Below are 26376 nucleotides of genomic sequence, written 5' to 3'. Positions count from 1 at the left end.
CATGTCCAAAGCTTGTGTTTCTGCACTTAGCAGCAGAGTTATTGGCATTCAAAGCACTCAGCGCAAATAAGCTGCCCACCAACAACCGCCACCCCCCGCCAACAGTACTGCTGCCTCGTCTACTTTTCGCGAGCTTCTCGTGCTCTCCTTTTCCTCCCTTGTTCTCCGCAGCCTCTTACTCCCTCTCTCTATCTTCTCCACCCCCACCCTCTCCCTCTATCATTCATCTGGCTGCACTGCGAATCCCAGCAGCTGGTTGAGAATCCCCACAGAGCTGTTTCAGCTGAACTCTGCAACATACACATTTGTTAGGTGTTAGGTTTGTGCTTTTTTTTTTTTTAAATACCCACAATGTGTTTGTGCATTAGAAATATAATTTGGATTCATACACCATCATATCCCCTTTTCCACCTCCTCTAATTGCTTTAATCTTGCACCTGCTTTCAGTCCATTAAACCCAGTTACAGAAACTAATGTGATGATTTTGAGCTCGATCTTCCCCTTACTAAAAAGTATTACTATAACACTTTGTGAAGGTATGTAGTTAAAACCAACCCTCTTGTCCCTAAGTATGTGCTGCTGAGGCAGGTAGACATGAATAGAATTGTAAATGGCTTCTCTGAAAAGAAGGAAAGGGGCCAACTCTCTAACAAATTGCATGTAAACAAATAGCCACAGACCACTGGCTGAGCAACTGCCAGCATCCTTGAGAAGTAAAGAGGAGAAAGAAGAAGACTATACGGTGCATTCCTTTCCCCATAATCTGATTTATTTGGCTGCTTTAATGTAAATCATATCTATTCTTCTTTTTGCCTCTTTCTGACCACCTCTCCCCTTGTTTTTCATCACTGTGTTATTCTAAGACTACATGCATGGGAGACAGAGAGAAAAGCAAAGTATGAGTCACAAAGCTCACACTGAAACATTGAAAATATGTCAACAAGCAGAAGAGAGAGTCAAAGACAGTGAGGAGGTAATAGGTCCACTGGCATTTCCTTGTAATTTTAGCAGGATTAAGATCTGGCTCAGCTGCCTGCAGCTCATGCCAAGAGCTGCTGAGTCCAGTTACCAGAACAAAACGCAGAGTGGTGAAACTTTAGCAAACACCATACAAACAGAAGCATGCACACAGATACTGTATCACCATTTTATCATTAGAGAATATAGCTTAGATGTCTGTGTAAGGAAATACAGCCACAGGCATTTAAAAATAGATACACAGAGGAGTTGCCATCTTTCTGAAGTTGAATCAGCAGGGGTATTTTTTTTTGTTATAGGTGGCAGTAGAGTATGATTTATGTTTAGGCTGCATGGGGAACTAGCTGGTTATATTTTAGGTAGCCAGCCAGGGAGGTTCTCATGTGACAATAATAATAATGGTAGTTGTTGATTTGAGCCAAATGAAGCAGCATATTAAAAAAACAGCTCATCTCATCTTTCTTTTTCTTTTTTGTTAAGAAAATGTAGCCAGATAAACTGGTAGTTCAGGGTTTTTTGCTGAATCAGAATAGCACTATGACTTACAACAACAAACACTCAACACATTTTTATTCCAGGCTGTCAAAAACTGCTGTTCTGTCAGTTGCCTCTGACATCTCACAGATTTGGCCAGTGGTGCCTTCATATGCTGGTTATTTCTATATTGGACACCTAGAGATAAAAATCTGTTTTAAGAGAGGAAAAAATGATCAGCTTGTTACTTGGTTAGGTTTAAAATAAACCTTGTTTTAAATTGTTAATATGACGCTTAGCCACTGCATTTAAAAGTGGACCGCATATGATAATCTGGGAGTGAGAGACCCTCTCAATATTGTCATATCTCTGTGCGTCACAGAAACGAAACCTAAGGGTACCTTGATTTTATCTTTGAGACACCAGAAGCTTTGACAAAACAGCAGTATTTGATTCCCTGGGAATGAGAACTGGCTAGATCAGCCCATATACTATAAAGGCTCTGAACTTTGTTATCCTACAGTCAGAAATATATGATTTTTCTCATCATTTGTTAAATATTATGCAATCTGAGCTGATTTCATTACAGTGCTGGTAAGTTTCCTTTAATCTTACTTTGGCATAAGTCCTCTTGGAGACACTGCAAATTCTTCTGTGCAGTCTACAGAGCAGACTATTGAGTTGAGTTTTAATGTAGAATTACTCAACTATTAAGAAATAAGTAACCAAAAGTAAACAACACACCAAATCGCAGTTTGTTTCTGTATTTCTGTCTCTTATAAGAGACTCTGAAGCAGTGGCCGACTCACAATACAAGTAAGGAGTAAAGCATGGAGTGGAAGTTGTGAGAATGATTCAGATATTCTGTGGAGCTAAGCTAATAATGGTTCACGTTATAGAGAGCCCACTCACAGGCCATTTTTCCGACATATATAGAATTTTTGGAAGTTACATAAGAGTGCAGAGGAAATGGCATGACTGGAAAAAAAGTTGTTTTGTCAAATGTTAAAGCAAAAATAGTTTTAGCATAGCATCGAGTTATAGCATTGAATTATAGCATATTAAAGTTATTTATCCAGGTTTTACCTAAGAATGCAAGCAAGTAAGCACCTTATGAACGTGAAGAATTGGATACATTTTCACTGATTTCAAGTTGTCACTCATTGTAGCTGTGAAATGTAAACTTTGCAGGCACCAAGAAAAGCATCTTTTCTCAGAATGCACTTTTGAGAGGATTTTCTGTGCCGCTAAGCTTTATTTCTTCTCGTCCCATAAATGAAATGCAAACATGTCAGTCGCCTACACTGATTTTTCTGAAGCCCAAGCCATATGAGGTATGTTGCCTACAATGACTGTTTTGTCTGACCAGCCCCCCAAACATTCTGTTTAACAACATAGAACTGAGTAACTCAGTGAGGGTTTTTTTCTTAAAAATTAATTTTCTATCATATAATCACTTTATTGTATCTGCTGTCTGCTCCTCTGCTCGAAAAATACATTACAGCCAAGATATTTCCTGACCTCATTAAGTGAAATGAACAACCAGTGCCTCCAGCTTCTTTTCTATCCCCTCTCTCCTTCTCACTCATGCTTCCTGTCTTCTATTTGATCCTCTTTTCCGCTATGACTAACCAGCACATCTTGTATTTTTGACCTATCTCATGCAACCTGCTGCATCACCGAATGCAAACTGTTTCAGTTTTAGTGACAACCGTCACCTTCCTCCCCCTCTTCACAGCCCACACATGCACTGGCCTCTTCTTCACCGGGAGTCCGACTTTTAGGCAGGCCGGGCTTCATATGCAAATATAGCCTGAGTGGGCGGCAGCCGAGAGCCGAGTGTGCAGCAATGTGAGAACTCTCACAAGCCCCGCCCACAGCAGCCAGTTGCTAAGCGACCACCTGCAAGGAGGCGGGAGCGAGGAGGAGAAGGAGGAGGGGCCATGAATTCAACAACTGTTGCCCGATCCGAGCTCTCGCTGTGTGAATGCGAGTCAGCCGGCGAACAAGTGAGCGAGAGAAAGTGTGTGAGGTGCAGAGAGAGAGAGTGTGTGTGTGTGTTTGCGCGTGCACGCGTTTGTCAAAAGAGAGAGAGAGTCTGCGCTGGTGCGGGAAAAGCCAGTGCAGTGTTTTTAAAGAGAAAGACACAGCCTGCCTCGCTCCTCTGCCTCTCCGTGGACTATACCACTACCGGGGACTCACCCTTTGGACTATTCCGTCGTTTACGCCTCCCCCCCTCCTGCCCTCACACTTGCCTTTGAAGGGAACACCTGTGCGCGTGAAAGCCAAGACAACGGACTTAGCCCTGGTAAACAGGGCGACTGGATGACTTCAGTGGAACACGGTTTGGCTGGTGGAAAGAGGGAGACTGCCGATCATGGACTCCCCGCACTAGTTAACGGGGTAAGAGACCAGGGAGTGCAGCAAGCCTGCTGAAATGTGAGGGTGATAAAAGATGACTTGACAGAATGAGAACAAAACACAGAAAGAGGTCCGCAGGGAGAAGCTGGGGTTTAGTGAAAGAAAAGCAGTTTACGCGTTGGGGGAAAGACAGCTGAGTTAAAGGGGAGTTAAGGGGGGGTGATGCTTCAGCGGCGGTCCATTGTCCCCCGGTTTGTGTGTTTGAATGTGAGTGTTGCACGTAGTTGACCCTGCCTCACAGCTTGCCTGTCTGTGTTGCTCAGCTGTTGGTGTCATGCCTGCACACTCCTGTCTCCTCTCTTCTTTTTCCTCTCTCTGCTTTCCTGTCTCCCCCCTCCTCCTGTCATATTCCCTCTGCTTCCTTTGCATCCCAGCATCTCTCCCTGAGGGTAATGGGATTAATTGGAAACTAGGGTAGCTGGAAGGAGACACGGAGAATGACAGAGAGAGGGATGAAAAGACATGTGAAGTGAATGTCCAGGTGTAGTTTATTTAAAAAAGAAAGAAAGAAACAGCAGATAAATGTGACAAAGTTGTTTTCTATAGTTGTGTTTATAAATGTCAAATAAATGTATCTATCTAATCATTATCATCATCATTTTGCGGCATTTCATACTTAAAAATTCCCATCAGCTGATATGAGCCAAAGCTCATTAATAACATCCCACAAAACTACAGATTTCCTGTCACATGACCACTGCACATATACAAACTTCTCTTTTTATACATTTAAATTGTTTGCAAATGCTATGATTTATTTAAGCACGCACACTTAAAATACATGGAGAATCCTTCCTGATATTTTTTTGCACACGTTCGTGTTTGCTGTAACTTTTGAGCGTATTTATTCAACTCTCCAAAAATAGAAAGGCAAGGGGAGTTTTATTTCTATTGTCAGTGGCAACATATACATGACGTCAGACTCTGTAGTCACTTTGAATACACCTGCTGCTCTGTGACTGGACGTTACATAATGAGATTTGCCCTCTCTTAGTTGAGCAGGAAAGTGGCTGTCGATTCCCCTGGACCAAAAGAAACAAAAACATTCTCCGAAGATCTTTCTACTGAAAAGACAAATGTGTTTAAGGGCATACACTTTAACACATTTGCTTTTTACAGTAATTTGATGTTTGTTTCCATCATCAAAACCGTCTCATAGCCAAGTATTTGTACCAGTGCACCTGTATTTCTCAGGGACTAGAATAACTAGATTAACATGCAGTTCTGAGCTGTACTCGGTGAATGAAAGCTAATCTCCAGGAGTCACAGTCGCTCCTCTTACACAATTTCTTCCGGGCCTTCTAACACACTGCTACTGAGAGAAAAGACACAACAATCGACAGACAAAACGAGCAATTATCTAAACAGGACCATTCATACTGTAGCTTCTTCGTCACTGAGATCATGTACTCTAGGTTTAAAAATAAATATTAATCGAATGCTGCTGAAGCTCCCCTGGCTCTCACCATTTACCAGTTATAAGTGTTTTAAAGTTACTTTTTAAAAACAGACAATAGGGTTTTAATGCCCCTGGCAGACAGGGGCTAGACCACCTGCTGAGTGTCTGCCAAACAGCACGCTGAAATGCCTCCGTTCAATAGCCGACAGCAAGTGGGCTCACGAGCTGTCAGTTAAGAGAAAGACAATGCACTATGTTGAAGAAGGATGGTGTCCTTTTTCCCCCCTTCTTTTTCTTTGGACGCGAGTTTGATGACTCATAAAACACTCTAGACACAACACTCTCAAGCTGTGAAATAACGAACCTGAACAGTAAATTGGACAGCGAGTGTTAAGTGCTTGTGAAACTCCAAATGAGTCAGCGTTTCCTCTTTTCGGGAAAGATAACTAACTTCTCTTTTTGTTGGTGACGATGATAATTCAAGGGAAACATTAATCAGTGGATTGCAACGCTGAGGACAAAAAGATGAAACAGTCATCAGATTTGATGGTTTATTAATTATTTAAGTCTATAATGGACAAAAATATGATTGAGAGTAATTATTTTCTCCTTTTTTCGTGTTTTATATCTCTGGGTTTTAGACTGATAAAGCAGTCGTTTGAAGTTGCCGCATCTCTTACAGTCATTGACTGCAGTACTTACAGGAAAGCATGCATGGTTTTGATATGACTTCTGCCAGCTAATGCCAACTTCTTTGTTTTGTTTGGCAGGAGCACATAGCACATGTCAAACGAGACCAAGGGCAAATGAGCTAATTCACACCTACCCACTTTGTGTGACAGCTTCTCATAATTGCACTTCCTCGTAACATATACCTTGGGTTAAACTTAAATTATTGTGACAGATGCTTACACAACTATTTTCATTTTAACAGTTTCATTTTTCAAGATGAAACAGACGGTCACTGGGCTTTAATCAGTGCTCAAATTGGGCCTGCTTTTTATACCATTGTCATTATATATAAGGTATATTTTTATTATTATTTATCATTATGAAGTGTTTGAAAACCGACACACATGCTTTATTGATAAATATCAGTGTCACCAGCAACAGTGAGAAGCAACATTTAACTAAAACTAAACTGATATCCTTAGTTTTATGTTTTTTTTCAGTGTAGTGAAATTTATCAACTCTGCAAGCTTCAGGAGGCTTTGGTGCATGTTGAAACGAGGATGTGTACATGATATGAAGTATTGTTTCTATTATGATATCTTATCTATCTGAACTTGTCCCTGATGCCAAACCCCCACATTATATTAAAAATAGAAAACTAACACAGAAACTGAAGATAAGCCAAATTTGCACTTTTCTAGTTTCGAACTTTGGCTTCAAGGGTCTGCTGGTACCAAGTACTGTAGGTAACCAACATGTACACAAAAGTCTTCCTGTCCAAAAAAAAACCCCAGCCTGATGATAAAAAAGGGATGTCAGGATACCAGGAAAGTAGTAGTTTGCACCAATACCAATTAAAACTGCACGATCGATTTTTGATACCCAATTAAATACCGAAACCAAATGATCATTCCACGTATTTAAACATAAACTCATTTATTAATTTTGAACGTGTTGACGTGGTGATGGCAGATGTTTATTTAAATTGTTGACGTTGTATTTTGTTGAGTTGACACAGAGTCAAATGTTAGGATGGTTGCCGAGTAGCCTGCTGATGTTACTACAACGTATAACATTAATTAAGTTTCCATAAGAGTTTATATACTGTTGCCCACTGCAAACATTTAAGCCTGTGGCTGTTTTCTGAATGTATCACAGTCACAAGTGTCACATTAAGTAATGTCCATTTTTTGCCCCAGTGGACCAATTGTAAAAAGAAAAAAGAAATTTCTATAGAAAATAGTGAAAAAACAGGAACTTTTCAGTGTGTTAATTTTTATTGTTTATCTATAGTTTTGGTGCAGAGTGAATGGCAATCAGGAAGGCCTTTTAAAAGTTGTAAAACTTATGAAAATACATTGAAGTTCAATATTTGTGCCCTCCTTCACTAAAGCCATCCAGTGGACCAGATTGGAGTCTTTGCCAGGCTTAATCTGGCCCCCGGGCCTTATGTTTGACAACCCTTCTATATGTAGAATAAAAACTGTGTTACATGGCTATAGTAAAAACTTTTCAGTCATGTTGAATCATCTGACTGAAGCTTGAAGTTAAAATGAGAGCATCTGCCAACATAAAAATAAAATTGAGTCACTTGAAACGTCACCAAACTGCTCCTCCCTTGCTCTTAGCTTCCTTCATGTCATTTAGTCTTTCAAGTCAAAGCGATATTTAATCCAAATATCAGATCAGTGCATCTTCAACAAAAACTAAACCAAAACGAAACATTTTCAACCAAATAAATAAATACACTGAGATAAGCCAAGTCGCTCTAAAACACTTCAAACTCAACTGAATCAAAACTAAAAATTCAAAATTAAAACTAATGACAAATATAACTAACTCTGATCAGAATCATATAGCAGTTGTTTTTACAAGCTGCTTGTCCTCACTGTTTTGTCACTTTACAGACATGCAGTTCTCAAATTTATGAACACAATGAACTCTGGCACATTAATCATGGGATGTATTTCAGGTTCTCCCTGTTTTTATTAACTGAACGTACCTTGAACCGTCTAAACTGAATCTGATTTCATCTTCATTCAGTCAATTCAGAAATACAGAAGCAAATACTGACACGTGCACAGCGTTTTAACTCTAGGGCCGTTCGCGTTTCACTGAACGTACCTCCACAGAGTCTCCAGTGTGCGTCTGCAGTCCCTCCCTACAGTGTCCTTTGTCCAGTGTGGCATTTCTTGTAACTCAAGTAGCTACCTGAAACAAACGTCTTTTTTTCCCCATGTTTCAGTTATGGTTATGGCCTAGTGATGAATGAGCAAGAAGACAGTGAGGCTGTAAAGAGTCTCATGGTTTCCTCATGTTTCAGCATTTCAGTTAGACGTGTGTGTATTTGTGTGTTTAATTCACACAGCATTTCAAACAGTGTTGACCTAAACAAACGGAGTTTAAACATGAGTCAGATATGATTCAGGAAGAATAATGCTTACTGTTGAATCTGAGTAAGGCAGTTACACAGGCAGAAACATGCACATTAAACACAAAGAGCAGATGTTTAAGGAATACATGTAGGTGTGGCTGCAACTGTCTCTCATCAACTCAAGGAATACCGAATGGTTATTTGCTTCATAGATTAACCTAGTGATAAAATGTGCCCCCCCCCCCCAAAAAAAAATGAGGCTACAAAGATGATCATCAAACAAAGGTTAAAAAAATGACAAAAAAGATCATTTTATTAGTTGCTAACAAGTTATTTCACCATTTATTTATTTGTAACTGTAGCCTTTTAAGTTCTTATAAAGCCTCTTTTGCACTCCATCTGTACCAGAGCTGCTTCTCTGACAGGATCAGAGGCTCAAGGTAATCAAAGCACCAGGCGGCAACAGTCAAAATGCTGCATATCAAACGGAAGCTTAACTTTTCAGGTTTTAGGTGAATACATTTGTGGCGCTAACAAACGAGGAGCAAATAGATGTTTGGAGAATAGAGAGTAAACTGAACAAAGAGCAAGAAATGGGGGGGGGGGAGCCTCTGCAGAGAAACGCCTCTTATCTCTGTGGCTCAGTCTGACAAACGCAAGCAGGGAGACACTGCAGCTCTCAGTCTGGATTTCCCATCCTGCTCTTCTCTTCAAACGCATTTTCCATTTTCTCTTCCATCTTTCCCCCTTTCATTCTGCCTCTCACTCTTCTACTTATCCTCCGGTCCTTTTACTGCTGACTCACTCTAAATCAAAGCTTCATCGGTTTGGATCGATCCACTCGACAGCAGTTCGTGCGTCTGCTCATCCAAACCCTCTTCAAAGTGGCGTAGCACTCCATCTTTGTTAAGCCTTCTCTTTGTACCGCACGACACTTGTTTTGCTCAATAAGACAACAAAAAGGTGGTTACTGTCTAACTAGTTATTCCACAAACCTGCAGCTGGAACAACACCTTTTTAAAGCCTTATTGAGACGTATAATTCCTTTAATCTGGCTTTGCTCATATGACATCCCACAAATATGTTCTTTAAATATCCTTAAAGGGTGGTACCCAGAAAAAGATCCTACTCTCTTAAAGTCATTACAAACTGCAATGTCTCCTGAATAAAATTAAACTTCAAATGATTGAAATATGTAAAGCAGTCGGCTTGAATCAAGACTTATGTTTAAACCAGTCGTCGCCTTCTTTTAACATCACTTAATTCTTGAAATGCATGGCTGTCCACATAATTCTCCTCTTTACCAGAAGAGCAGATTAATGATTTGTTCAGCACTAAAATGGTATCGACCTTCAGCACTCAGCATAGACTAAATTGGCGCGAGAAGATGTGAATCTCTTTAATTGTGGTCATAATAACGTTGTAGTTGTTTTCCAACCTGCTGAATGAGAGACTGAAGTTGCTATTTGTGTGAGTGTTTTGCATATGTGCATTGTGAGCTTTTATTATGCACAAGGATCTATTGTAGCCATGTGTTAATTATACTGAAAAAGACTCATTTTCATTCAGTGTGCTTACAGCAAACTTTTTTTTAGAAGATGTGTATGAGAGTGCTTGATTTTGGAGAATATTGTTGCCTAAGGCAAAGTGTGAATGCGCTAACGGTTTGCTTAAAATGTAACCAGTCTCTTCTTTTAACATTATAAAATAGTCCTGAAATTGCTTTAGAAAAAACATCTCAATTTTGCCATCTTGTTAGCACAAACCATCCTTGAAAGCAACTGGAAAAAGTTGCACTGTGACAGCTCTTTCTGAAGTTTAAAGAAATGTTACTAGGCTGTACACAAATTCTGAAAAGAAGGGTACTCTATCGTTCGCCTTCACTGACGCTGACACTGCTCGGGTTAAAAAGATGTAGAGACCATTCTGTGGGAGTCATCAATTTGTCCTTAATGTTCCCCCAGCTCATAACCCATAATAAGGTACCTGGACTGAGTGGTCACTAAGCAGTCTGGATTTTTCCAAAAACTTGCTAACAGCACAAAGCGCCGATTAATTTAGTCGATACCTCCTCAGAGAGCCGCACCTCTGCTCATGATCTGCCTGCTTGTTGTTGTTGCCTCAGGGTCCAACATAACAACACTCTGGGGTCCTCTTCAGCTACAGCAAGCATCTTTCTTCTGCTAGGCTTTGCTGCCCAGGCAAAGCAAATACAGTACTTGTAGCATACCCCAAGATAGGTTTACCACCACTGGATTCCTCCTTCCTTCTTTTCTAGGACAACACCCAGATTCTGTAAAATCAAGAATGTTCAGATATCCCTATGTTCTTTATGCAATCGAGATACCAATCTCTCCTGTACGTCTTTAAAATCATTTCAAGTTCATAGGTTAAATGTATGTTTAACAAACCTGAGCTCTTTTGATCATAAAGCTTCCGTTTGTACTGGGATCCCAGACTTAGAGCTGTGAGTACATTGTTTTCTCAATAACTGAAACCAAATCATTGATTCACCGCCCGGCGTGTTGAGGTTTTCAAAGGTAAACTTAAACTTTTACTCAGCTCTTCTGAAGCCTCTCTAGGACTGGGTTTATGTTTTTTTTAACACCGTTTGATTGTGTACTTTAATCATGATGATTTACTATAGTTATAATTAATAGAGTTGATCTTTTTGTGCTGTACTCACTCTGTTTTTATGTTGTTTTATTGCCTTTATTCCCATTTTACCTGATTGAGTTGCTTTTGCATCTTGTATGTGGATGGGTCTTTTGACTTCAGGTCACAACGCTGGGAAAATGCTGGGTGTGAATATTAGTAGCAACACTTTGTGTAATTGTATAACAAGAACACATCTGGATGTTTCTCTCCTTTCTTATAATCTGTTACAGACCCTCATTTTGTAATGAGAGATTACTGTGTACTGTTTGCCTCCCTGGTAACTAATACTCTAGTATTACAAGGGTAATGGCTGTGCAGTAATATCATTTGTATGTCACTGTGTTTTTTTATTGCTTAATCTTCCGAAATGTTGCTCGACGACTCTAGCATGAAAAGCACATGACTCAGTGTTGTGAGTTTCAGGGCTGCGCACTGGCATTATGTCATGCAGTCTCAGCTGAAAAACTAATGTCACTACCAAGCTCAGCTGAAAGTTTATGATTGTAAAATTATTATATGTTTATTTTTTAAAAAACTCAAACGTTTTGAAAGGAATAGCAGTGCTTATTCTAGTTGGTTTAATTTACATTTGGTTGCTCTCTATTTTTTCCCCTTTTGTTTCTCTCAGTTTCTTTCTGCTGTTTATTTTCTGTCTTCTTATCTCTTTACTCCTCGCTGCTTAGATTGTTGCAGTGAATATAAATAATATCTGATATTAGTGCATTCTCTTCTTTTTCTTATACATGACTGATTCTGCACAATTCTGTCTGTATTTCAAAATTTTTAGTAGCATTTCATGGCATACTTAAAAACACTACTTATTATAAATAAATGACAATCAATCGGCTTCATGTTAGCACACAGTGATTTGTAGTTGGGTAGTTTGTTTTCAAACCCTGTATGGTTACTAGACATGGCTTTACTAAGGCTGGATGATGAGCATACACACAAATACTGTAACACACATGAAACTATCTTTAGCTTGCAAACAAATACACTTACTGTATAGTCTGCAGTGAACAGAAACCTCAACTAACAAAAGGCCTTGCAGGAAGGTACTGATTGTTCTCTCGCCTTCATCTCTCCATTTTGCTCTGTTGCTGATGTTGGCCTCGCTTGGGAGAAGAGCAGGAAAGGAACGATAGGACGTCTGTATTTTAACTGGGTCAGACCCTGCAGCAACAGGCTCACAGAGAGATCAGAAAGTATTTTTCCTATTTGATTTAAATATTGAGATCTGTGTATAACAACGTTCGTGCTGTGCAGTATTACAGCAGAAGCTGGATGCGTACAACATTGTTTAAATAGTTTTTAATGTTTATTTTTTGGGGGGAGGTATTGATAATTTATGAATAATATGACTGATTTGGTCAAATCAAACATTTAATATCTGGATTTTAAAAAATCCTCTTATGGCCAAATGTGCCAAATGAGATGTGAAGGCATGCCAGCCTTCAGATCGAACAGCTACAGTTAAAAGTACAGCAGATCTTGGCATCCTCAGTTCGTCAGTTCAAAGCCAGTGGCAGTTCAGATGCTGTTTGGCAGGCCAGCTTTATTTTATTTTTTTTGCTTCAGGGATTCAAGCAACTCAAAATGCTCAGTAGGCTCATGTTTTGGCAGTTGAAGCCCCCTGGCTGTTCTGGAGCAGGCGGGTATAAACAGAAGCGTTCAGTAAACGCATATCAACATGCACTCATAGGCAAAGCTCCTTCCTTAATCATCACTTTTTTAGCAGTCTCATCAGGGTAGCTCAAAGTGACATGTAGAGTACAAAGTGTTTCTGGTTGAAGAAGCAAACACTGTAGGATGTAACTGTCCAGCAGCGTCTTTGCCTCAAACGAGTGCTGTTAGAAGAGTTTGCAGCCTAAATGATACTACGTGATCTTCCTGGATGAACTGAATGCCGAGGATGCGTTGGCACCAAATTAATTTCATTGTGAATATTATGAATACACTCTTTAGTAGTAATACATCAGAGGGAGAGCTTGGGTTGAGCAGGTTGGAGACATGGTTAGAGAGGCGAGGCTGAGATGGTGGGGGCATGTTGAATATGGAGATGCCAAACATGGGGAAAGGTGGAAGATTGCAGATGACTTTCATGGCTGAGGTGAAGGAGGACATGAAGTCAGATGATCCACTGTTTTGGTGACCCCCGAAAGATGATCTCTTGGCAAGTTTACGTTTCCCCCCCGCAAACCAATATTTCATTATTTCATATTTAATTTGACTATTCTGATTGGAGCTTTCTGCACATTAATCAGTTACAGTTAAATCTCCCAAATTTATCCACAACTGTGGCGATGAAGTGAAATTATTTTTCTACATGTCTGTACGGAGATCTGGTGTTATATGCCGTCTTCATGCACCATATTACCTAATTAAAAGGGCAAGTCATGTGGTTTCTCTTTGTCATTTTGGCAGCTTGTATGTCTCCAAGTTACTTTCATTTCCTCTGGTCTTATCTTTAGGTTTGTATTCAGCATATAATAATAATAATAATAATAATAATGGATTGGATTTATATAGCGCTTTTCAAGGCACCCAAAGCGCTTTACAATGCCATATTGTGTCACATTTCAGTACCAAAATGAATCTAAATGACACAAAAAAGGCAGCGTGTCAAAATGTTTACTTTGGACAAAGTTTATTATTACGCCTTTATTACCACAACAATGCATGGTGTTCCGAGTGAAGTGAAGCTTTCCAGTTAATGTCAGTATAACACTGTAGTGTTGATGGTATATTCTTTGCATGGGCGTGATTTCTGACATTTCCAGCTTCTGCTGAGGAGCATTTGAAAAACCTTCTCTTGTCTCTTCACAGCAGGTGTCACGTCGCCCACTGTGTTAGCTTGTTCGGTTTTCTGAATTGTTGCAGAACAGAGTACCGAGAGTGGGGCTGCCTGCTTCTTTGCCGCACACTGTGTTTCTTTCTCTGCTGCAGGGAAGGAATGCTAAAGAGACCTTTATCCTTTGTTTTATTCTCTGCGACTCACATCCCATGTTGGCTCTTTGTAACGATGCAGTGCCTCAGTTTGTGTTGTAAATGGATAGGCTACTTTTTTTATTTACTTCTCCATAAGCATACATGCAAAATCTTTCCTCATAATTTTATAATCATCTGAAACTTTGTTTTCCAGTGGACTTACATGCATAATTAGTCTTTGTTTATTAATGCTTTATAACAGCATTGTAATTTTCACAAGACCTTTTAAGAACAAACAGCATTTATCTTCTGTTATAGAATTTATTTACAGCATTTAAAGGAAAGTTATACAGTATGCAGTGTGATTTAAACTATTTTTCAGCTGTTAAACTCTTTGACCATCAAAATAAAACCGTTAAGCTGCTCTTGCACAGTCCGTCCATCCATAACGGTTATTGAGTCAGGGTCAACAGTCCATCACAGGCCTAATTTATACATTAACATAATATGCGTGCCTTTGGACTGTGGAAGAAAGCCAAAGCATCATTGAAGCACTACACAGAAAGGCTTTTGTTTGAACCTGCAGAATGCTTTGTGACGTGTTATTACCACTACATCACACTTCATCAAATGAAGCAATGGAGATATTCTGTGGAAACTTTGGGTATAGCTTCTCACTATTTCTGGTTTAAATCCCAATAAGCACATAGAGTTTTTGAGAGTGAGAGAGGTGCAGAGATTCTTTAATCCTTTGTTTGCAATGTTGTTACAAACTAACCTGACTATCCTCTGCTGTGTTGCCTCTCCTCCTGTCTTGCATCTCTTTTATTCCCATGGCTCATTCTTTGACTAATCTCATCCTCATACACACTGTACTGCTAGCCCCTTTCCAGTCTCTCATTGCATTGTTGCATTATTCCTTCTCCTCCCCCGTTAGCTCGTTATTCACTCTCCCACCCACTTTTCCATTTTCCTGACTCTCTATAACATATTACTTTCCCTGCTCTCTCTTCTCGTTATCCACCTCTTCACCTGCCCCTCATTCTTTATCCTGCTCCTCCATGTTTCAGCTGTTCGGTCATGCTGAGATAAGGCTTTGTTCTCTGTTGCATTAGACCAGATTTTTGAAGGGTGAAACAAGAAGGAGTGAGACCCATGACCTATGGCCCATCACCCTTTCACCCCCGTAGACCTCCAGACCCCCCTGGTGTGAACTTAGGATGATTCCCACAGTGAAGGAATTTACTAAGTGGGAAATCAAATGACTGAACAGCCCTGCTAAAAACAGTGAACTCAACATGAACTCCACTGTCTAATATTTAAAACATTATTCAGATATAAACAACTGCAAAACATTGAATGCCTTTGGTTGCATTTGCTCATTTTTGATTCTTCCTACTTGCAGGTTTATAGTATATTATCTATATACACTATCGTGCTCTGCACTGTAAAGGAGTAAAAATATTTCCATGATTTGCCATAATATAGTCAGTTAAATTGTTTGACCTCTTTATGCCTGAAGGTGAAAATAACTGTGACAGTGGTGGTATTCGTGAGAGTTACAGCTTTAGAAGTCCTGAAATGTCAGACGACCCATAAAAGCATTCAATTCCATCATTCATCTGTTAAATTGCCCTTTTACAGTTTTGCCCCCTTGGGCATTGTGGCTACTAAGCAAATAGGTGAGAGCCCTCCACTGGATAATCACTGCAGTGATTCTTATGTTTTGACTGGAAACTGGTTATTTAACCTTCAGTGATGCAGTGAGTAGTTTCTCATTGTAAGAAGACATGAACATGAACATTGTCATGGAAAACCTTTTACTGTGGTTTAGATGGGTCACGTTAGTGGCCTGCATCAGATTAAAAAAAACAACTTAAAGATGTTGCTGAAACTGCATGAATATAGGTTAAGAACTGTCCAATTTTATTTTTTTAATGATCGCAATTGGAGAAAATTTTGTGAGATTAAATCAGAAAATATCAGCAGTAAAGTCACAACTGTGTTTGAGTGTGAGCATTTTCACACGTACAAAGGGAATAAACAGCACTAAGAAAAGCACTTATCAGTCAAATTAATCAGAAAAAGGCTTCAGTTTGTCAGGGCACATTAAGATTCTACTCTGAAGGGATGGAAAAAGGTCACATGGGCAGATGAGTCCAGATTTACCCTTTTCCAGAGTGATGGGCACATTAGAGTATGACGAGAAGCAGATAATGCCTTGTGCCTGTCCTACAAGCCTGTAGGGGCAGGATTATGATCTGGCATTGTTCAGATCATAATCTAAAGTCTAATGTTATGGGCCCAAATAAACTGAGGTCAGAATACCTGAATATGGTATTCACAGATGGCTTGGCCACAACAAAGTCTAGATTTTAACTCCACTGACAGTTTTGGGGATATAGAAATATATGTTTTGACATTAGATAAGCTTATGGAAATGATGCCGTGTGTATGCATGCATTTTCTACTTCTGATAGCTTAAAAACACAAAAGTCTCTGATACCGAGGCCTGGAGGTGGTTCAGTTGAGGTCCAAAAATGCTTTAAATTCTCTGATACAAACTCTAAAGATCATACTTTGATGTTTTAAACTTAAGACATTTGGGATATCATTCAGGGCAAATATTATGTTTATCTTGTCTTTCACTACTAATAATTGTGTGGCCTTGTTCAAACTGATGCTAATCTGTGCTTGTCCCCTTCTGGCTTCTGCAGGGTGCTGAGGAGGATCAGGTTTGTCCGGTCATCATGTGCACGCGGGCCTATCCTGACCCCGTCCGTGAGTGCCAGCTGTTCCCAGAAGAGGTGGAGGAGCCTGAGGAGGAGGTGGCAGACGAAGGCAAGGAGAGGGAATCGGACAGAGACAGCGCTGTGGAAAGCACTCAGGGTTCGGAAACCTCAGACGGACTCACCAGACTGGGAGACAAGGAAGACACGCTAGGGGATCTCTTTTTTCCCGGGGAGAAGTAAGCAGTCTTGGGTCATTTTTAACTTACGCTTTCTGTTTTTGTCACTGATTCGTGATCACTTCACTTTCAGGTTCATTCAGATGTCTTTTAGTTTGTTTCACAGACTTTGCTCTGTGTTGTTTCTTTGAGCTTGATGCTCCTGTTTTGTTATGTTCTCTAAAATTCCTAAGTCTGACAGCCACTGCCAGTTCCTCTATTTAATGCATTTATTCTCATGAGAAATATAAGTTCTAGAGTCAAAGTAAAGTAGGATCTGTTACCATAAAAGTGCCATTATTTGCATTACTTGCATATGAAGCAGTTTTGTTTATTTAGATGCAGTTAGAGCTCCGGCAGCACTTGTAGTATATACAGAACGACTTTATTACTTGACCCGACTGGAGCTTTACCATCTTCAGACTATAATCTCTTCTCTGTGCACACTGGGAGAAGTGGATGAAGTTGAGCTAGAAACTTCTCCATTTCAATTTATATCGAAAATAAAGATAACTTCAGATTATAGAGCCAACATCTCCCTCTCTTTCTTCAGGTGCGGTCAGACCAGTATCTCTGTGACCTCTGACCTGTCAACACGTTCGTCAGCTTCTCTGTACGAGGAGCAGTTTGAAGACTACGGAGAAGGGGAGGAGCCGGACTACACTCCCAGCAGCCCTTGTCCGGACGACGAGGCTCGTACCAACGGTTATTCCGACCTTGGCTCATCTGTGCCCTCGAGGTGGGAGCGAGCTAAAGAAAAACATTGTTTTTCATGTTGGGGTACTTGTAACTATAAGACTACGTTCTACATTCATAACTATATTCAGTGTTAATGCTGATCCTCAATATAGTGAAAATCGTAACATTAAAAAACATACTTGTAGCTATTTTGTGGATTCGGGTGTTTTCAGTCCCACTGGGACAGGTATATGAGATCAAGCACCTGACCGTGGAGTAGTGCTGTTCAATATATATCGTTATATCGAACAGCCCTACCGTGGAGTCTGCCTTTGCAAACATTTGTGAAAGAATGGGTCTTTCTAAAGAGCTCTCTGAAGCATTTTGCTGTAACAGGAATCCACCATTGCTACAAGTTGGTTTGTGAAATATACTCCCTTCTACAGATTCCACAATCACTTGTAAGAGATATTATTTCAAAGCTGACACATTTAGGAACCACAGCAACTCGGCCACAAACTGGCAGACCACATATAGTTACAGAGCAAGGTCGCCAAGTGCTGAGGTGCATAGTGTTTAACCCTTTAAAGCCGGTGGGAGCGAGCACGCTCTGTTTTGCGTAACTATTTTAAAATCCCGGTAGCACTGCAACCACGTAAGCTAGTGCAATAATTTTTTTTGCATATGAAACCGGAGGAGTTGTACTTACATCTTATGCCATCAGCTTGTCCTAAGTCACAGTTTCCTTCCTCATATAGCTTTGCAGAAACTGCATAAAAAGCGCTTGCAGCAACAAATACATAATATTCCAGAAACACGCTTTACCGAGCCGATCAGCTGTTCGTAACATTTCCTACTTGGAATAGACATCAGCGCGAACTATCGCATGTCCGCCATTACCTGCCTGAAACCGGAAGTGATGTCATTTTCGCGGAAATGTAGTTTTTTACCATCAGGGCCTCATGAGCCTATACTGGTGTTTTTAAAAGTTATGTTTGACTTTATGACTTTCTGTGTCGTTTCTGGGATGCTTAGGACTCATATTGCACTGCTGGAAATAGTTTATTTTGATGCATATGCTGCTTTTTTGCAAATTTGCACTATAATATTTTTTTTCGTTTTTCCTGCAGTGTATAAAAATTGGTGTATTTCAAAAATAAAACTATGAAGACACTCAAAATAAATTTCCTGTGGTAGGAAACTATTTTGTGCAACTTTTTTGTATTTACAGTTTTGAGGGATGAGCCTCTTAAATTTCTCTAACTAAAAATATATGTTAAAAAACCAAAAATGATTTTCAATTTTTTTGTAGTTTATTGCACTTTTTTGCAATTTATGTAATTACTATGCACTTAATGCAGACATATTATTAAAATTTGGGCTATAATGGTTGTATTGATGTATAGCAACTTGAAATGCTCCCAAAAATGGCACTACAGCATGTAAAAAATATAATATAAGCTCTGGCGGACTTGGTTCTATGGTAGGTCTTAAAGGGTTAAAAGTCGCCAATGCTGTGCTGGCTCAATAGCTTAAGAGTTCCAAACCTCCTCTGGCATTAACATCAGCACAAATACTGTGTGCTGGGAGCTTCACGGCATTAGTTTTCATGACAGACCAGTTCCTGTAGGTGTAACGTGTAGATGACCCATTTCTTTTATTCATTATAGTCTATTATTCATCAGGTCCCAGTTGAATCTTATTTCAACAATTGACTGCTTTTATATGGACAGTGTTGTTTTGGACATTCATTGTGGTGGAGTTGTCTGCTAAAAGACCCGACATGTTACAGTATTGGTACTGCGGGTGCTGCACAGATCTTTGCAGCCCCAGATATGACAGCGCACTCTTGTATGACGCAGTGTCAAAGGTATGCAGCCAGGAACCAGTAATTTGGCTCACTTTTGTTCATGTTTGTGCTGTTGCTGGCTTTTTAGCTTAGACCCTGTTGTGGAAAGACAACAGTGAAAGTGAAGCAGCAGAGAAAGAAGCATTCTTTTTTCTTTTTGTGTTTTATTTTCTATTTTTGATGGGGGTTTTTTTCCACTCGTCTTTTTCTTCGTAGTGAAACCTGCCGTGGTTTCCTCTTTCCTGTTCTAGCCATCTTTTTAACCAACAAAATTCAGCTTGCGCGTAGCATGTGGCTCGTTGGCAACTTGATCTTGCTTTGTTTGAGAACCGTGTGCAGACTTGGGGTTGGTTGAATTCCTATAATCTCTGCTTTGCCTAAAATCTGTGGAAATGGGAACAAATGTGGAACCAGAAATCCTGCATCAGTCGAATGCTTGAACATTAAAACATCACAAACACGTGCTCCTGCCTGCATCATCAAAAGAAACTCTCTAGATCTGCAAACATTGAATTAAGTCATTTTATTTGAGCTTTCTTATACTAATTGCTGCACAAACTAAAGGGTTTACCAAAACAGTGATGACAAATTGATAATTTTATGTCCTGATGTGTTTGACATAGAGTGATTCGAAAGACTTAACCCTCTGTAAGTGTCTCATTATTGCTATGATTCAGTATTCCTACTAAATCACTTGGGGCAAAGGGAACCACAGACTGGGAGGGTGCAGTCTCTGTCCTAGAATAGTACCAACTTCATATTATTCAGAGTTTTGACTGTAGCACTGTAGCTTAGGAGTTCTTGCCCTTAAGGCCACATTAATATTCATCAAAAGCCCGTGTTTAATGGGATTACGTCTCCCAGCTGAAAGACTGGCTTTACAGCACCATGCTCCTTTCACACATACCAAGCAGATAAAACTTATCAAATCGAGTTGGCAGGGAGATTTAAATTCAAAATGAGACCCAAATTTACAAGAACTTTTAGACAGCTCAGCACAGCAAAGACATTTGAATAACCGTCTGCAAAAAGTACAATTTCTAGTTTCTAGTCAAGATATTGATCTTAAAGTTAAAAAAAGATGAAGATTAGAGGAATGCTTAAAACTTAATGTTGAACTGTTTTGACTTTTTTAGGAGTAATGAACACGATTTCACAAAGTTATTCCGAACTACATGAAGATTGTGCAGTTTATGTTCAGATCAGACCTTAAAAGTGATAATCCAGCAATAGATGGGCAACAATGTTGTTATTTTTTGTTTTCATGAGAGGTTCAATTTAATTCAGTTTTACTTATATAGCTCCAAATAACTAATGATTAAATGTAAATAAGGTCCAGATTGCATCATTCGCTATTTCTTGATAAATGGTCGGATTGGTTTCAGTAACTGTGACTATGTTTCTGTGTCTTTGTGTTGATAGTGCGGGTCAGACTCCTCGTAAGGTGCGTCACCATTACACCGGAGAAATGACGGATGTCTACTGTTCTCAGTGCAGTAAAAAGGTCAACCTGCTAAATGACCTGGATGCTCGCCTCAAAAACCTGAAAGCAAACAGGTAGGACACGCATAACGCATGCACGCAGTGATGTCATCTTATAATTGAATAATTTCCAAAAATGCTTCGTAGTCTGCAATTTTCCCAGGCAGAGTACACATTTCCCACTAGCAGAAGCTTCGAAACAAGAGCACACATGCCTTATTTCTTTGGAAATTAGAGTTATTTATCCTGGCAGGTAATTTGTCTAAACATAGAAGACAATAAGTCATTTATACAAGAGACAGGAAGGATCCACCCTACTGTTACGTGAGAAGAAACAGATGCTGTCAGCTCGTAAGTGAACTATCCCGAATTTAAAGTGTGTTCATCCACTCACATTGTACTGACCCAGGAGACACTGTTATCTGTGGCTCTTTTTCTTAAACTGTCATTTAATGTGAATGATCTCACATTGTTACAGAGTCTTAAATGATTCCTCGCCTGGTTTCACACATGACTGAACACATCATCTCTCCACATGCTCACACACAAACTCTAATTGATCGTTATGTAAGGCTGTCACTCCTGAGCTTACCTCACCGCCCATTGTAATAGGGAAACTATTATTAGAAACATAATCCGCAGTGACCATTAATAACTGTACAGTCCACCTGGAAACACAAATACACAAATGCACAGGCATGCAGACGCACACTTTTTAGAAAATTCAACTAAGAAAAATGTCTTAGAGTACAATTTGAAACATGGATGTTGGACTCTATGGGGGTTAGTCTCTCATAGGTTTTGCAATAGAGAAGGCTTAAAAGATTTAAAGAATTACTTGTTTATATTCTTCTCCTATGGTCGGAGTTCATTAAGGGTTAACCATTTGAGCACAACATAAAGTTGCTTAGACAATGTTTTATGTTTTGTAAACAGGCTCTTAAATTGTCACCCGGATAGTTTTGTCATTTGGTGTGTCAATCACCGAAGTTTAGCTGCCACGCTGGCGGGTAAATGTTTTTACCAAAATAGAAATGTAATAAAATACAAAGCTGAAATTCTCGAATGCATTGTGAGACGTGCTGTTTCTGTTCTCTGTCGTCTGTGTCAGCGTTTGAAAAACACACCCACATCCACATACAGTTATTTTTCATGTTTTCGTGTATCCGACCCTGACAAGCACAAGCCAGTCGCAGGCAGAGTAGTGTTAGGTCTTCACAGAAGGGCTGTGTTAATAAAGGGGTAATAATTTAGAGACTGAGTTTGATGAGGTTCAGGATGGTAAAGAATTGAACAGGTTATCCAAACCTTCAGATTTTTGTCTGAGCTCTTATTATATTTCATGGCAAATACATTCAAGTAATTTAAGGCTGTAAAAAATATGCTTGGATTGGTGAATGCGTTCATCTATTACTTGCTTATAATGCTAATTTGGGATTCTGTTTTATAAACAATGCTACAGATGATTGTTGTTTATTTTTCAATTTTGTACGTAAGAATGCTGGTAAATTACAGACTGAATGAGCTTTTAGATAAAGTCTTGTACTGTAACATATGTTTGCAATTTGTGTAGATAAAAAATATATAGGGAATAAATTTCAAACCTTTCACATGAATTTACATTTGTTTCTACTGAATGTAAAGTCATGGTAAATGGCCTGTATTTGTATAGCGCTTTACTTAGTCCCTATGGACCCCAAAGTGCTTTACACTACATTCAGTCATTCACCCATTCACACACACATTCACACACTGGTGTATCATGGGGGGAAAAATCTTCAAACCACTCTGTACAGTCCTGTGAAAAACTTATCATACCCTTACTTCTCCCACAGCACCTAAGAGGCAAAGTCACTGCCAGGCGCTGCTTATCAAATACACCTGATTAACTGATCACCAGGAAGTGTGAGCACCTCTGTAAAAGCAGAGGCTTTGGCACTTTGCTAGGCTGGTGCATTCAGGTCTGTGGCAGTGATGCATCTTAGTGACACAATTTTTGCTGCCCATCAATCTGAGAAGGATTTTAAAGCCATTTCCAAATCATGTCAAGTCCATTATTCTGAAAGGAGATGCATTCAAAACAGCTGCCATTCTTCCCAGGAGGGATAAATTCACCCCAAAATAAGAGGAATTGCAAAAAAAATAAAAAACCCTTAGAGCTATATCTCAGACTCTGAACAAATCACAAACGCCTCAAAACAACTGCCAAGCACAGAGGTAGAGGGATGATGATCTGGGCTTGTTTTTCTTTTAAGAACTGGGCACCTTGGAGTCATGAGTTGGTGTGAGTTTAACTGAAACATTAGCTGTAAGGAAACAGTACATCTTGTTCTTAAACTGTTAGCAAGGAGAAACCGTATGACATCATCAAACATAAGCCCCATAGTCATACTGTAGAGACAACAGTGATCGTTTTTTGCACAGAATAGGCTGTTTTTATAAAAATGGTCGAATTGCACTCTATTCTGCTGCGTTAACTTTGTTTATCCTCCAGCCTTGAAAGCCTAGTGTTTTGTGCCAGGACTTAATGATGATGTTCGCTTTATATCAGTGTCAGCTGTCAACTGGGTAACCCTGCAGTGTGTTTGCTCATTTTTATTAATCTAATGTGAATCCCAGGCACATCATACAGAAACTCTTTGGGCCTTTGTCCCCCCTCTAGAGCTGACAGAAAGCCCTGTTCACCAAGGACTAAAATAATATTAATAGTGACCTTCAGCGATCATTTTTCCAATGCTTCCTACTCTCTCTCGCACTAAATAGCTAAAATTAGTGGTTACATCCACTGTATTGTTGAGCTATGTGTCTGGACAGATGATGATGATTGACTGAAAAGAATCTGAAATCTTGTTCTTCTCCTTGTAGCCCCAACAGGAAAATCTCCAGCACTGCTTTTGGAAGGTAGGCTTTTCACCTTTGCGTTTGTGTCCACATGCATGTGCTTCTGTGCATTACAGGCAAGGTCACTCAGTTGTCCTCTGCGTGTTTATGCATTATACAGCCCGCCCTACACGTGCTTGTTCGATCTTGTTGACATAGTGACGTACACAGAGCAAGATTATCAACTAGTGCTTCCTGATCTCTCAGCTGTCCTATCACTGCACACACTAAATAGGTTAATTACTAACTAGTTATTCAAAGAATTATAGAGCCAAGCACACTGTAAAAACTTTTGTTTTTTGTCTCAGAGCTGAGGAAACGAGTTTGACATCATCTTTTTTTAGTGGCAGGAGTGGCCCACTACATGGACTGTTCGTCTGTAGTGGGTGAGATGTTTTGTATCTAGGCTTTTGTCCTATTTTCAGCCACAGAAATTGAGTTATAGTGACAGAGTGAAAATGGCCTGTCGGGCCTGATCTATGTATTCAATATAAGGCTTGGCTGTCTCCCTGTTCTTCTTACTTTCTCCTCTGTCTGGTTTGATGGCTGCTTTCACTTTATGGCTCTCTTTAACTGTTCTTCTGCCCTTTCTCCTTTTTGTTTCCTCTCCTCTCCTCTCTGTTGCTAATCTCAGTAATAGGCCAGCAGCTTGTTTTTCCCACGTTATTCCATCAGTTTACAATGGGGAAGCTAAAAACTACATTATGACATAAATATCACAGCCAGATGTACACACACCTGTGTGGGTGTGAGTGTGAGAATGCTCATGTTAATCCTGTTTGCAGCAGCTTCTTTTCTTTGGCACTGTAGTGTCCTATATCTGGGTTACCTTGCAGCAGCTTCGCTGCAGAAACATAAACTCCCAGAACCGGTCATTGCCTGGATCTGTTCCGAGCATATTCTCTAAGCTGTTTATCTGTTTGTTCGAGCAGGCAGCTGCTCCACAACAGCAACTTGAGCAGCAGTAACGGCAGCACAGAGGACCTTTTCCGAGACAGCATCGACTCCTGCGACACCGACATCAATGAGAAGGTATGACTTTATGTTTCCTTCTGTTAGTTTTACTCCATGTGTTGATTTGTATGACTGCGCTTTTTTTAAACAAAAGTAGATTCCTCATTGGATGTGATCATGTCCGATCTAGTATTTTCAGTGGAAGTGAAAAACTGATATACTAAACACTCACCTCCAGCATGTTAAAAATGCTACATCTTAATATGATACATTTACTAATTTCTGTCATTTCTTACATTTGCAAACTTAAGTTAAACATTATGAATCTGTTTTCAATTACAAACTTGCCCTGTTAACTTTATTACCTAATTTAGATTGTTTATTTTGATGAAGGATATTTTTATGTTTTTCCGATGGCCAGCTATGCAAAATCTGAATTTTTGCATAGGATTGTAACATTTAATTTAGTTTCTGGTGTAATTTCACAGTTTGTTTTTCTCTCAGGTCACTTCTCTTGAGAAGAAGGTGGCAGAACTGGAGAATGAGATCCTGCTGAACAGTGACCTCAAGTCCAAACTGAAGCAGGAGAACACTCAGCTAGTGCACAGGTAGAGGACTTTGTTTCCCCTTTCCACTAGTCTTATCTTAACATAAGCATAAAATTATGTAACATGCATATAATTTATACATACACATCTCTTCACTGACAACACTATTTATGCTCATATATGCTATACTCGCTGTACATGCCAACATACTTAAAGTGATGCTGTATATTTGCATTTGCACTTCTGTATATAGACTGTTCTCTTCCAGCTAACTGCATTTCACTGGCTTTGTACCAATCCTCAGCACAGTCACATTAAAGTTGAATCTAGTCTAATTTATAGCAACACAAAAAAAATGAAGGGCAGATAATTTTACTGAAATTACTCATGTAAAATTGCAGCAGTGATTTAGTCATTTTCAAAGTAAGCTCGGTTTTTATGCTTTGTAACAAAAAAATAAATCATGTTGTCTGATGCGTTCATCATCCTCATCATCAGGGTTCATGAGCTGGAGGAGCAGCTGAAAGACCAAGAGACCCGGGCAGAGCAAAGTGTGCAGGAGGGCCTGAGACGCCATAGAGAGGCTTACAGCAAGCTGGAGAGAGACAGGAACACACAGATAGAGCTGCTGACCAACCGGTGAGAAACACACAGTTGCACAATTTACTGAGCACATTTCCCAATTATTTGTGCATTATCTTTTTTTATGTAAATATGTGAAACTCATTATAGTTCGATAATAATCGGAGAGAATTAGACACCGACCATGTCCTGGATAATGATGTTTAAGTCCCTGCTCGCTTAAGAAAATAAATGCAAAATGGAGAACTAAATGCTTAACAGCTCTGAGAGTCCTCCCAGGGTTTTAGTCATCTGCCTCTGGACAGCTACAGCATGTATTTTACCCAAAACAGTGCCTTAGCTGACTGTGTGCCACACTATAGAAATGCATGCTGACATAAGGGATTTTGTGTCTGTAGAGTTAAGCAGCTGGAGGAGGAGAATAATGAGATGTCCCTTAACATGAACCGACTCAAGTCGCAGACAGAGAAGCTGGATGAGGTAAGTGTTACTTACATTTCCGGCTGCATTTCCTGTGTTGGTCATTTAACCTTTTAAAGCCAGATGTATTAT

At 39.7% G+C, this 26376-nt stretch overlaps 1 protein-coding gene across 2 annotated transcripts in view; it reads left to right on the top strand.

The window, feature by feature from the left end:
* The first annotated feature begins 3414 nt into the window (after positions 1–3414).
* rab11fip4b (RAB11 family interacting protein 4 (class II) b) overlaps positions 3415–26376 on the top strand; it is a 30222-nt gene continuing 7260 nt past the window's right edge. The window contains exons 1-9 of one of the 2 annotated variants that reach the window (XM_084931015.1): positions 3415–3855; positions 16622–16872; positions 17405–17590; positions 20801–20935; positions 23726–23761; positions 24673–24772; positions 25199–25302; positions 25741–25881; positions 26223–26304. In XM_084931015.1, coding sequence (XP_084787141.1) covers positions 3778–3855; positions 16622–16872; positions 17405–17590; positions 20801–20935; positions 23726–23761; positions 24673–24772; positions 25199–25302; positions 25741–25881; positions 26223–26304 — 1113 coding nt within the window. In that variant the 5' untranslated portion in view covers positions 3415–3777. The remainder of the gene's footprint in view (positions 3856–16621; positions 16873–17404; positions 17591–20800; positions 20936–23725; positions 23762–24672; positions 24773–25198; positions 25303–25740; positions 25882–26222; positions 26305–26376) is intronic. The other variant, XM_084931016.1, reaches the window with a different exon arrangement.

This window comes from Perissodus microlepis, chromosome 6 (assembly GCF_051167445.1).
Source record: "Perissodus microlepis isolate ML-2025 ecotype Zambia chromosome 6, ASM5116744v1, whole genome shotgun sequence".
Taxonomy (NCBI): domain Eukaryota; kingdom Metazoa; phylum Chordata; class Actinopteri; order Cichliformes; family Cichlidae; genus Perissodus; species Perissodus microlepis.
This window is presented reverse-complemented; position numbering and strand designations above follow the sequence as displayed.